General features: G+C 39.6%; 1 protein-coding gene across 4 annotated transcripts in view; it reads right to left on the bottom strand.

Moving 5' to 3' along the window:
* Window positions 1–13815, bottom strand: part of HPS5 (HPS5 biogenesis of lysosomal organelles complex 2 subunit 2) — a 44540-nt gene that overhangs the window by 21811 nt on the left and 8914 nt on the right. For all 4 annotated transcript variants that reach the window (XM_054027687.1, XM_054027689.1, XM_054027686.1 and 1 more), the window contains exons 6-12: window positions 11436–11569; window positions 10403–10618; window positions 8905–8976; window positions 8216–8304; window positions 6869–7047; window positions 6451–6609; window positions 2297–2456 (exon numbers count right to left, since the gene is read on the bottom strand). In XM_054027687.1, coding sequence (XP_053883662.1) covers window positions 2297–2456; window positions 6451–6609; window positions 6869–7047; window positions 8216–8304; window positions 8905–8976; window positions 10403–10618; window positions 11436–11569 — 1009 coding nt within the window. The remainder of the gene's footprint in view (window positions 1–2296; window positions 2457–6450; window positions 6610–6868; window positions 7048–8215; window positions 8305–8904; window positions 8977–10402; window positions 10619–11435; window positions 11570–13815) is intronic.

The following is a 13815-nucleotide window of genomic DNA, read 5'->3' as shown; positions in this document are numbered from 1 at the left end:
CAGGGTGGGGACGGGAATGAGGGGTTTGGGATACAGGAGGGGGCTCAGGGCTGGGGCAGTAGGTTGGGGCGCGGGATGGGGGTCAGGGCTCTGGGCTGGGGGTGTAGGCTCTGGGGTGGGACCAGGGATGAGGGGTTTGGGTGCAGGAAGGGGCTCCAGGTTTGGGGGGGCGCTCAGGGCTGGGGCAGGGGATTGGGGCATAGGCTTGGGGCGCAGGCTTACCATGGGCAGCCCCCGGTCAGCAGCACAGCGGGAGTACTAAGGCAGGCTTTCTGCCTGTCCTGGCACCATGGACCCGAAAGCGGCCAGCAGCAGGTCCGGCTCCGCACGGCTCTCTCCTGCAGGCACCACTCCCTCGCAGCTCCCATTGGCTGCTGATGGCCGCTTCTCGGGCACAACACGGTGTTGGAACAGGTAGGGACTAGCCTGCCTTAGCCAGACAGCACCACCAACAGGACTTTTAACAGCCCAGTCAGCGGTGCTGTACAGAGCCGCCGTGACCCAGTGCCTTACATTCTGCGACCCAGTACTGGGTCGCGACCCACAGTTTGCAAACCACTGATCTAAAGCACCAAATGAAGCTCACATACACTGAGATGGAGAAGCATCTAGGACTTTTATAGTTTGAAATAACCAGCCACTTGAAATCACTAACTGAGCAGCAATAGGAAAACTAACTCCAAATGTGTAAAGCCAAGTCTCTTCACTTGAAAGTTTTACTTTCTAAAACTACATTAAGATGGCATAACCAAAAAGTAAAGCTGGGTGAACAAATATCACAAATGACAAGTGTAAAGTTCATTGACACAAAACATGCATTTATTAATAGTACAAAACTATCTAAAGATGGCATTAGCTCTTAAACCTTTATTTTTTCCACTCGTTCTTGACACACATTGTGAGAAAGTCCACCAACACCTTGGCAAAAAAATTGTTGCACTATGAAATTTTAGTTCCCGACACCAACAGATTCACTAAAAAGAGAGGCCAAAGAAACCCTCTGACATATTTTCATACACTTCAGTATAATCTACCTTGATTTTAGAACAGAATGAGTCTAACAATACAGCTGCATTCTTCACCTTCCCTCTTGCAAGATCAGGGAGATCACAATGGGCGCCATCCCTTCCTACAGGACACTCCCACTCTGCAGGGGATAGCAGGTTGATTCCCTGATGAGAAGGGAGTTTTGCTCTCTGGCCCCACTTAATTTTAGGTCATCAGCAACCCAGGGGTCAGGAGAAAAGAGACTCCACAACTTCTCATAGCTAGCAGCTCTAAATTGGGTGGGTGAGGTTGAAGGAGTTTAATATTTAATAGGAATGGGCCTTCAGGTCTGCCTCATCCAGCTCTTCTGGTGCATCTGAAGAGACAGCTCACTATAAAAAAAACAGAAACAAAAAAACCCCAATACTTTCCCTATAGCATTGGAGTATATTCCCAGCAGAAGACCAAGAGCATCTCCCTCTCTGCAGGCCATTCTATCCCCTCCCCAGCTTTAAACAGCTTCCTCTATCAACACAGGCAGCAGCATAGAAAGGAGCTACTAACAAAGGTGTGTTTTTTCAGAAAGGAGAGATCACACTACCCCTTGAAAAGCCAGAGAAGCCTCTAACTTTTGTCTACAGATGGATATTTGTTGGGGGAAGAAAAGAACAAAGCTGGTTGGGTGGAATAACAGGGTTTCTCAAAAGGTTGCACCCCTCATACACTAATGTGTAAATGTACAGGAGGGAATCCCTTCCAAAAAAAACCCAGAAGAGAAACCCTGCAAGAAAGTTAAAAGCTCTTGACCCACACGTAGCAGCTCCCTGGCACCAATATAAGGCCTGGCTCAACTAGAGTTAGGATAGGACAACAAAAGCGGAAATCAGGCTAGCAGAGGCTGGATTAATATTGATGCAGGGTAGTTTGCCTTAATGCTAAGAATAACCTAGCTGAGTTACCTATGGAAAAAGGAAATCTTGAGTGAAATCCTGGCTCTACTGAAATAAATGGGAGTTCTACCATTTAGTTCAATCGAGTTGGGATCTCACCCCTAAAGTTTTCAGTACAAGGTTTTACTACAAGAGGCCATGGAAGTGGTGACTTTAGGTTTACTATAGCAAGATGTGGCACATGTGATTCACCGAACAGCTTATAGGGTTAATCAGGGATATCTAAATGGTGGAAGACAAATGGAATTTACAGCTATGAAGGGTTTTATTGTTGTTTTAAACCTAGACACCATATCACCAGCTACTTGTTGAACACAAAGAAGGCAACTGAAAAGCATATTTTCATTGCAAGACATTACCAAGCTCCACCTGCTCTTCTTCCTGGTGTGCAGTAAACTCTTTAAGTCTCTCATCTTCTGACAATGTTTGGCTGTTTAAGGAACAAGAGTCTTCATCTGACTGACTGCCTCTTCGACTAATAACACGATAAATTCCAGAGTCTAAGACACTGAAACTTTCCTGTAGGGGCAAATAATAAAGTCACATGAGCCACAAAAATATCCTTATTAACCCACACTGAGAATTCAGTGCACCACCAGAGCTTTTCATCTGAAACCTTGAAAATAAACACATGCCACATAGTTCAATTTCTTTATAAATATTCAAAGTAAGAGTTAAAATGAAACTTTTATAGGAAGAGTAACTACAAAAAAACCTGCAAGTCTGGTGGGCTGAGCACAAGATGAGGAACTAAGAACTCGGTTTTAATATAATCTCTGACAAAGCCACATTGTATCTTGGACAAGTCACTTCCTCTCTGCACTTGCCTATAACGGGAGTTTTGGTCATGGTATAACTGCAGTTAATGGATTCTTAAATAACTAGTTAGCTAACATAATTGTAAGTGCAATTATAGATCCTCCACAAAAGTTTGCTCCAAGACACATGTTTCTCCCTGGTCATGGTTCAGCTCAAACTGGGCATTTCTACATCTCTACAACATGGATAACCTCACAGGATGTTGTGAGAATAATTAGTTGTCTAAAGTGCTTTGAAGATGAAAATAGCTATGTAAGTGCTAAGTATGAAGCAAGTTTTTCCTTTTCACAAGATACTAAAAGTTAGGGTCAACACCTAACCAACCACATGAGTAAGACAGCACTTTTGTAAGTAAGATTAAAGCCAATTTTTAAAACTGAGTAAAAGTCTTATGCCCAAATGAGGTCACATTTCCACACAAACCAGCATTTTCTGAGGAATGTTACAGCACTCTAAAATATAGCTTTAGAAAAGAAATACTGTCATGCAGGAATCATGGTGGATCAGAGAATAGAATTAAGTTGCCCTAGATGAACATGAAATCTATCGAATCATGCCCTTATAAATCTAGAAAACTGCATAATTAACATTTTTAGGTTCCTACCCCAATTAGTCTAGTTAGTAATAGACACTCTAAGTATCTTGCAGTGTGATTGTAGCCACGTTGGTCCCAGGATATGAAAGGGTACGTCTTCACTTACCGGAGGGTCCGGCGGCAGGCAATCGATGTTCTGGGATCGATTTATCGCGTCTGGTTAAGACGCGATAAATCGATCCCAGAAGTGCTCGCCATGGACGCTGGTACTCCAGCTCGGCGAGAGGAGTACGCAGAGTCGACGGGGGAGCCTCCCTGCCGAGTCTGGACCCGCGGTAAGTTCGGACTAAGGTACTTCGAATTCAGCTACGTTATTAACGTAGCTGAATTTGCGTACCTTAGTCCGAAGTGGGGGCTTAGTGGGGACCAGGCCAAAGAGACAAGGTGGGTGAGGTAATACCTTTTATTGGACCAGCTTCTGCTGGTGGAAAGTACAAGTTTTTGGGCTATGGAGAGCTCCTATTCAGATCTGGGGAAGGAAATCAGAGTGCGTGAGCTAAATACAAGTTGGGACAGATTGTTAAGCATAAGGGATAATGCATGTTGTAGGTAGCCACTTCAAAGGAAATGGGCAACAGAGGGTTAGATTGTTATGCATAAAGGATTTGAAGTGGACAATTAAGGGTAGCAGGCAGTGGGGGGGGGAGAAGAGAGGAGGGATTACAAATTGTTGTAATGGACCGTAAAACTAGTGTCCCTGTGGAATCCATGTTTTTCGGTGTCTAGCTGAGTTATTAATTTAAGTTCCCAGGCTCATCTTTTGAAGTATTGTGGTATTTGAGGGCGAGTATTGAAAGAACAGATATGGAGCGATCACTTTGTGAGAAAAGTTTGCAATACGTGGTTTTATCTTTTATCATTTTTTTGAGAGAGTTCATTCAAGAATGTAATGATTAACTGGTTTCACCCACAAAGTTATTTTGAGGCATTTGATGTACTGAATGAGTTGCGATAAGCACGTGTAGGACCCATGAATCTCAAAAGGTGTGTTTGTCGTGTGAGGTACCTATCATTGCAACAAGGGAAATATGTCTGTAGGTTTTGCATCTGTTATTCTGGCAGGGTTTGGTGCTGCTTTAAGTTGGTTACAGTGGGGGGCTTGCTTCTGATGAAGAGCTTGGCAAGGCTGGGGGGACTGTTTGAGGACAACGATAGGGTGCTCAAGAAAGGTTTACTTCAGGATGTGGTCCGCATCAAATATGGGTTTTAACTGTATGATGATACCCACTATGGGTTCCAATGTGGGGTGGTAGGTGTCAACTGGGAACTTAAATTTGTAACTGGTGGACAACAAAAACCATGGACTCAAGAGGAACACTGGTTTTATGGTTCATTACAACAATTTGTAATACACTCCCACCGCTGCCTGCTATCCTTAATTGCCCACTTCAAATCCTTTATGCATAACAGTCTAACTCTCAATTGCCCACCTCTTTTCAAGTGGTCTCCTACAACATGAGTTAACCCTTATGTTTAACAATCTGTCTTAAATTGTATTTAGCTAAGGGCTGGTCTACACTGGGGGGGGGATCGATTTACCTTGGGTCCACACTGCGTGGGATCGACGGCAGTGGCTCCCCCGTCGACTCTGCTACCGCCGCTCGCTCCAGTGGAGTTCCGGAATCTTAACGAGACGCGATATATCGATCCCCGATAAATCGATTGCTACCCGCCGATACGGCGAGTAGTCTAGACGTACCTTAAGACACTCTGATTTCCTTCCTCAGACCTGAATAAGAGCGCCGTGTAGTTTGAAAGCTTGTACCTTTCACCTACAGAAGTTGGTCCAATAAAAGATACTGCCTCCCCCCAGCCTTGTCACCATAAATATCTCACCACTATCAGTGAAGAAAGGCAAATATAATATAAACCTTTTTTCTAATCTGCAGAGTGAAGGATTATGTGACACTGAGCCAGCGAGGGTTAAGCAACCAGAAGGCTGGTTGAAACAAAATCCATCTTTAAGGACATATTAGAATAGTACTGAAATGCTAAACAGGACCATTCCTTGTATATATTTAAGAAAGACATGTTAAAGAGACCAGAGTTCTTGAAATATAAACCTCTACTGTTAGAGAATTAGGAGCAGCTATTAATTGTATTTGTCTGTTTACCTATATCTTATTATAAATTTAACAATGTAATCTAATTAGCTTGTAGATGCTAAACTTCAGTTCCTGTCTGTAATGTTTCATTACTATATTCTATTGATTCAGAGATCAAAAAGAGATATTAATATTTAGATGAGACTTGTGGTGTAATAATATCATTGTCTTTATTTCTCTGAAGTTTGTAGTACACTACCTATAAACCATTTGAATGGGTAATTTGCTATGGATATGCTAATCAATGCAACTAGTTTATCTGCATATACATAGGAAATGCTTTGAAGCTAAACTTCTACATGTAACAATATAGTTCCTATTCTTCATCGGGAAGGCACCTGCTGTGATCATTTGCTGTCAAAAGACTTATCTGCTGAGCTTCAGCTATAAAGGGCTCGGGCCTGACCCTTATTATTTCAGATCTGCTTAAACTTTGATGGGGAAGTCGTAAGACTGAGGTCTCCAGGTGTACCCTGAATTATCCCTGCAAATTCTCATGGAAGAATTGGAGCAAACTCTACACATCGACTGCCTGTTGGACTATAACCTACTGAACTGATTCAGGAAGGACTTTTACAAATCAGCATCCTCACTATCTCTACTGACCTAAGAACTATACTCATATCTGTATGTATAATGCTTTTTAACCACAGTAATTCTTTTTTCTTTTTAAACAAATCTTAGATTAGTTAATAAGAATTGGCTGTAAGCGTGTATTTGGGTAAGATCTGAAATATTCATTGACCTGGTGGGTAATGTGTCTGATCCCTTGGGATTGGTAGGACTTTATATATGGTGAATAAGGTTTTAAATAATCCTCACCATATAGACTTGGCAGTCTGGGTGGGAGCCAAAGGCTGGATTGCTTAAAGGGAACCATTTTCAGAATCGTCCCTGCAGCAACCACGGTTACAGATGGCAATAGACAAGCTTATAACAAAAGGAGGAAGAACTGAATTGGGGGAAAAAAAAAATCAACTTTATATACACCTACATGTGATGAAATACTGCTCCTTCTGCTGCTGCATGCAGAATCTAAAGGTTCCAGCTTTGATATCAATTCTTCCAGTTGGCTAATGACATCACTTTGGGTTGAGAGGTCCAGCTGCGATTTTAAATGCTCTAGTTTGTCTAGAGGCAAAAATTTTCTTGCCTAACAATACAAAAAGGAAGAGGTTTGTTAATATTCTTATTGCTCATATGAAACATAACAGAGTGTTTTAATTTATTACCCATGCAATTATAGGCAAAGTTTTCTAATAAAGGAGTAATTGCTTATTTGTTCTACAATTACATTTCAACATGACAAAAAGCTCCAAAATCTAAAGTGCAAGTTTTATAGGATTTGGTTTAGGACAAAAGGACTTAACTGAATAGATGTAGTAGAGAGGTGGGAAGAGGTCATAACTTACTCTGCAGGAAATAATAGAGTTCTGGAAGAGACAGCAGACTCTGGCAGCAAGACTCCAGAAACCTCTTCTTAGCAGACGTTCTACACAACGCTCCACTAGCAGAAGAGAGAAGTGCGAGACTTTTCCATTCGTATGCAGACAGAACAACTCATTTCTGTACACTGCTATATCCTGGATATCTATATAAAACAGAGGAGTAGAAAGGTCTTAGGGATGAATGTACTTATCAATATTTCCTTTCTGGGAAAACTTGGAAACAATTTACAGACACAAAATGGGTGAGGTAATGTCTTTTATTGGTCCAAATTCTGTATTGGACCAATACAACGGAGAACAGATTTAGTGCGACACTCTGAGTAAGTTCTCCAGACCTGAAGCAGAGCTCTATGTAAGCTCGAAAGCTTGTCTCTCTCACCAACAGAAGTTGGTTCAATAAAAGACATTACCTCAGCCACCTTATGTTTCTAATATCTTGGGACTGACAAGGCCACAACCACATTGGAAACAGTTTGTACTTTTCAATTTGCCTACTAATGATTTCCATTCCTGAAATACACCAGTAGAATATGGGATAACAATTAGATGGCACTATGTTAGTATATAATTACCACTGCATACAATTAAAATCTATGAGTCCTTTGACCTTTGCCAAGTTACTTGGAAGTACTGAATTACACATTATGTACATATTTTTTCTTTGAAAAAACAAAAAATGCAGAAACTACATAGCACAATGACAGGTGTTCAATTATTTGAAATTAATTAGTTGCTTGTTAAAGATTTAATTAATTTGATGTACAAGAAACACTAAATGTGCAAATACTCCATAACAGTGGCATTTTGACCTGTTAATTTCAAAGTGCAGTTAAATACCTTCAGAACATTTATTAGTCCTTTTGTGTAACACGGCAGTTGTTTAAATTGAAGAATGTAAATACAACTTAGAAGAAGAATACTATACAAAAATCTCCTAATCTGTTAGGGTTAGATCCACATCAGACATTCTTTGAAAAATAATAAAATGGAGTAAGGAGAAGCAAGGAAAGGAAACCACAATATTTATGATGTTTCATTGAATCACACTGGGCCATTGTCTTTTTGAGATTCAATACACTGTCCCCTACTACCTTTATTTCGCAAGCATCCAAACAATTTGTAAAGATTAGTTTTCAAAGTTGTTTTTTTTAAATATTCAAAAATTTGTCTCAAATTGCTGATGATTAACTAGAAAGTTATTAGTGAATGTTATTTAACCCCCATGTGGAAACAGAAATTGTAAGTACAGGACTTTAGAGAGTCAAAATGTAATGAACAATGTAGCAAAAACTTAAGTTCCTTAAAGGTCACCTTTTACTTCACTCCAAAGTAAAACTTGAACATTCTGAGGAATGAAGACATAAATGCCCTTTTCTGTCCACGTCATAACACAATGCTCGCTGTAAGCAAAGAAAAAATATTAAGCAGTGTTTTAAAGTACTCATTTCGGAAGGAAATTCTCTTGCCAGAGTACTCCATTTAATAGTGTATTTAATTAATCTATTATTTTTTATTTAGAGAACAAGATCTGAACTTTAAGACACAGGCTCCTGACCTAACATCTCTGTTTTCTATAGTCTTTAACCAAGCCCGCATAAAGGGAATTCAGGTAGGAAGATTATTTTGTACATGTTACAGTTAAAAAAGAAGTATTTAAAAAAAACTGACTTTTGGAAAAGGTTTGCAGATTTACATGAAACTGTGAACCTGTAAAAAAATGTGTTTAGTGGAAATGCTGAAAGTTAGTACAAATTTATATTTTTTTTGGCCAGATTTTGAAAATAATTCACTAGACAACAGGGTTGCGGGGTTTTTTTGTTTTTTTTTGGGGGGTGGGGTGAGGGGGGGAGTGGGTTAAGAGGAATTGGAGCATGGGAAGAAGAGGATAAACAAATCCAAACTACTGCTCATGGGCTTTGAAGGATGTTAATTTGAACAGATGTGATGAAAGCTAACAAAGATAATATTGTTAATAAAGCAGAGTGCTGGTAAATACTTACGTCAAATATAACAGTTTTGGGAAAGACAAAGACTGGAGGGAGCAGGCAGAAGTATTATACTGAGGATCCAACCTATAAAACATATAATATCTAAATGGTAATTGACAGTAATTCATTCTAATTACAAAACACATCATGTTAACAAAATATTTAAGCCCTCAGTCCTGTAAACACTTACACACGTGCTTAACTTTAAGCATGTATTTAATCCCACTAAAGTGATATGTATAAAGTTAAACATATGGGTATGTTTGTAAGATTGAGGCTTTAGTTATTACTGTCACTTATAAACAAAGTTTACTGGCAAAAGACCTACTATTACTAAAGTGGAATACCTAGGAATGTCAATATTTACTAAAGTCACAATCTGACTATATTACAATTTACCTCTAGAATTAATACAGGGTGGATGGATTATCATAATTCTTTTAACTAACAGCAGTAATTGTTTCTCAGTGGCATTTTAAACTGCCATGAACATGGAAGGAAGAGGTCATCATAAACTACAAAAAGACTCAGAGTGGTAGCCGTGTTAGTCTGTATCAGCAAAAAGAACGAGGAGTACTTGGCCCAAATAAATTTGTTAGTCTCCAAGGTGCCACAAGAACTCCTTGTTCTTTTTACAAAAGGACTGATATTTCAAAACAGGAGCCCAAGACCTCTGGTTGCCTTAACTGTTGAGATAATTTACAGTAAAGGTCAGAGATCAGTTTGTTTAGAAGTTTTCCATCAAAAACATTTAAAAATACAAATATAGAAAAAAATTAATTATTCTATGAAATAATTATATACTTATATTTTCCATAGGTATAAAGTACACTGGAAGTATTTCTGAGAAAGCTATGACCCTTACCCCAAACCTAACCCATTCCAAAAAGAGTCAAACATATTACCAAACGGTAGTGAGTTAACAGCTCTATGTTTAGTAATAGTGATTTTAGAGCATCCAAAGGCAACACTGTAGATTTATAACTTTAAATTGCATCTCTGCTATGGAAAATGTAACCCAAGAAAAAGTGTGAATTCACTTCTCTAATCAAATATGACAACTTGCTACACCTACATTTAATTGGAAGCCAAAACTGAATACAAAATAAAGAAATTAGTTCTTAAAGCACTCATGCACAAAGCTACTGCCAACCCGAAGATATGTAATAAAAATTGACCACTTCTAATTGATTTGGCAAGCACTGCATTAGTCACTACTGAAGCATGAACTTCTGACATGAATCAGATGGTTCCCCTACGACCCCCCTTTTAGAAGAACACAACTTTTGGATGCAAGTGGGTGGGTGAGTGGATGCTATAAGGAACAGATGAACACATTTCTGAGAGCTGCAAAATGAAAACTCTAGGCTGCATGACAAGCTGAAGCTTTTGTTCACGACTTGACTTTTTATTACTATATTTTGTGACTTTCAGAGAGTAGCTTTCACAGAAAGAGTCTCGGGATGAAAGCATAACCCGATTTATCACTAACCACCATCAATATCACTACCTTAGAGTAATAACTGGGAGAGGAGGCGACGAGAGCAGCTGTTTGAATTGATGGGTACTTAGCACCTCCCCTTCAAAGTTCACCTCCCACATCCTTGACCCAGGACGTGCACAATATATTAATGGCTGCTGGCTCCCACAACTCTTTCCAGCTGGGAAAAAACAGGCACCATATTCTCCATCTCTTTCTTTGTTACCAATTTTCCAGAATTTCTCTCTAGTGGGGGGAAAATATATATTTAGACAATATAGAAAACAGGCTCTGTTTTGTTTTAACATTTTCTTGGAGGACTGTATCCACCAAAGGAACATTCATAACTGTAAGCTTCCAAAATATTTTCATTTGTATTTGATATGGTAAAGTTTATTTATAAATTAAACCGAAAAATCTCACCATTATAATTCAAAGTATAGAGCAATGAGACAGTTGCAGATTAACAAAAACTAAACCTGTTTGCTTGATATAAGTCAGTTTTCCATTATTTTTAAATGTGTACTTTATGAAGACATTACATCCTTTTTGCATTAATTTTTACTATTTATTTTGCTTTAGCAATCAAAGTAATTTCTATGCTATTTGCCCAGCCAGTTGGGTCTATCTAACTAGGGTCTACACAGCAGGACCAGTATTTTCCTTGCTGTCTCTGCTTAACTCAAAGTTTAAGGGTGTCTGTTAAGGGTGCATGTGCAGTGTAGACACTAAATAACATACCTTTAGTTTACAACTCTTCAGAAAAGCTATAATTCATTTTAAAACCATGAAACCCAATCCCTAAAATTAGATGCAAAACAAGAACTACGTTAATACTTTTAAGATAATACTGTTACGGGACGACATCTGGTCTACAATATGCCAGTAAATCTCTTCAATGATGAGTACGTCTGACCATCTAAATGATAACAATTTCGAGTGATGAAATTTACGAATGATAAATGTAAATGCTAAAGCAGAATGATCTTTCAGCTAATCCATTTGAATCGGTTTCCAGCTTTAAGAGATGTCTTGATACTTTTGCAGTTAGTGTATAACTTACCTCTCAGTATCACACAAATAGGAGCGAGTAAGTGAAGAAATAAGCAGTCTTCCATCCAAATAATCAAGTTGAACTACACGGGAGTCAACAGTGGTTATAATCTGAACTGGAAACATTACAAAAGCAGCCGCTGCCTAAAGGAACAAACAAAAACACCACATACTGGGCGTAGGTCAATGCTGGTAATATTCCATAAAAACAACATTAAGAAAAAGTTACAGTTGCAAAGTGCTGCACTCAAAGATCAGAAAATGGCAAACTTCAAGCTGTTTGTGGTTGTTCACGTTAATTTAACTCTGCCCTGTATCCAATAACGTACACCATTACTTTTCCTTTAAAAACAAGACCCTGGATTTGAGAATGTTTATGCGAGTGAATAGCCCTACAGATTTCAATGGACTACCCACATACATACAGTTATTCACATACGTGTTGGCAAGATGGGAGCCTTGTTTATAGTGTCTTGTAATTTTTCCCCCCATCAATGTATATTTATACTACATTGTTGTATATCATACTTTTTTTTAAGTAACTTCTCTTGCTATATAAGTGTTTCATTACCCATGCAATGCACATTTTCTTTTAAGCCAGCAATAGTCTCCCTTAGGTGTATTCCCGTAGGGAATAAAAGTTATCTGCTAAGGTAACTTAGCTTCAAATTTAAGTGACCTACAAATGTTAGCAAGTTTCAGCGTTACTCTGCAGTATGTTGTCTAAATACCATTCACCAAATAATTCTCACATAGATGACTTGCACAGACTGTGGGACATACATCAGGTAGCACACAGCTGGGCTCTCACTCATGACGACATTGATGCAGCTGAACCAGTAGTAGCACAAGTGGAAAGTTTGTTACAATTCTCTAATGTAGACAGGCCATAGCCTGACTATAAAAGCTTTGGGTATTATTTAGCTTCAATGGTCAATTAACATTTTGGAGAAAGCACGTCTTCAACAGTCCAATCCCTTCCAGTGAGGGTTTCATGCACACATTATATAGTCCAGAGACATTTTCTCCCCTTGTCCCCCAAGTAACCCAGTAAAACCAAGAAAGAATAGAGTTGACATACTTGATATTTCTAAAATAAAACAAGCAGATTTTTTTCTTTAATACAAAGGCTTTCGGGCTTTTCTTATAGGTAATACTTTATACATTATAAATAAGGCTATAGATTTGTCATGGCAGGAAAAAAAGAGTCACAGATAGCATGATTCTCCCATTTATCTGTGATTTTTCTTTTTACGTCCATGACTCACCCCACACCATCAGCTCCTGCCCTGCAGGGCTGGGCCCAGCTCCCCTCTCCAGGTGTTGCAACCAGGTGTATGGGACTGCAGCACCACTCAGGTTTGGCCTGCCCCTCTGTCACAACAAAGAGGTGGCTGGGCCAAATCTGAGCAGTGCTGCAATCCCGCATGCCTGGTTGCAATGCCCGGAGTGGGGAGCTGGGGCCAGCCCCACAGGATGCAGGCTCTGCTGCTCCCTGTGCTCGAGGTGAGTGCAGGTTGGGCTTGCTCTGAAGCCCCCTCCCTTCCCAGGCTAGGAATAGGGTTGTGGTGTCGGAGCAGAGGGTGTTACTGCAGATGGTCAGTGCCCCCGCATTTGTCAGGGTATATTTTATCAAGAATCACAGAGCAGTCATAATAAAGTTAGTAAAAGTCACAGGCTTAGCAACTGCTCCATGATTTTTTATATAAAACGCTCTGACAAATCTGAAGCCCTAATTATAAAATAGCAAAAAAGACAGAAGCCGGTTTTCTAAAAGTACTTTGCAGATTTAAGGCTAAAGGTATTATTCAAATCTGACATGATATGAACCTCAAAACCCGAACTTCCACTTTTCTATAATTTTCAGTTCCAGTTTTGCTCTTTTTTGCTATTGTTCTGGTAACATGTTTAACTGTGGAGTTGTGACATGATTTGGGACTTTCCTTTCGTAAAACTTACGAATTCCGGTTCATATTATTAAATTGCTGGACCACGGAAAGCCTCAGTGTATACTGAATCAGCCATTTAATAACAGGGACTGTATTATACATGGCACAGATCGTAACTAGACATCTATGACAGGAACATCAAGAGTCATTAACATTTTAACAGGTCTACCTTGGCTATAACAGTTACCTACACGGGGAGGCTGTGTTGCAAGAAACTAGTGTTTTCAGTCTGGACTTCAGACAGGCAGTAACCAAGCAACAGCACACCTGACTATGGATCTTGATCACCTGAGGTAGGCTTTGAGGCTGACTAGGAGAGTAACATGGCAGAGGAACTGGAAAGTTATAAATGGACACCGCGCGTTCTGAGTAGTTCTCTCACTGAACAGAACAAGGTGGCTAGACGGTCAGGAGGAAGGAAGGAGAGGAGGTCCTGGGACC

This window comes from Malaclemys terrapin, chromosome 4, assembly GCF_027887155.1.
Source record: "Malaclemys terrapin pileata isolate rMalTer1 chromosome 4, rMalTer1.hap1, whole genome shotgun sequence".
NCBI classification, from domain to species: Eukaryota; Metazoa; Chordata; order Testudines; family Emydidae; genus Malaclemys; species Malaclemys terrapin.
Note: the sequence above shows the minus strand (reverse complement) of the source record. Positions and strands in the feature narration are given on the sequence as shown.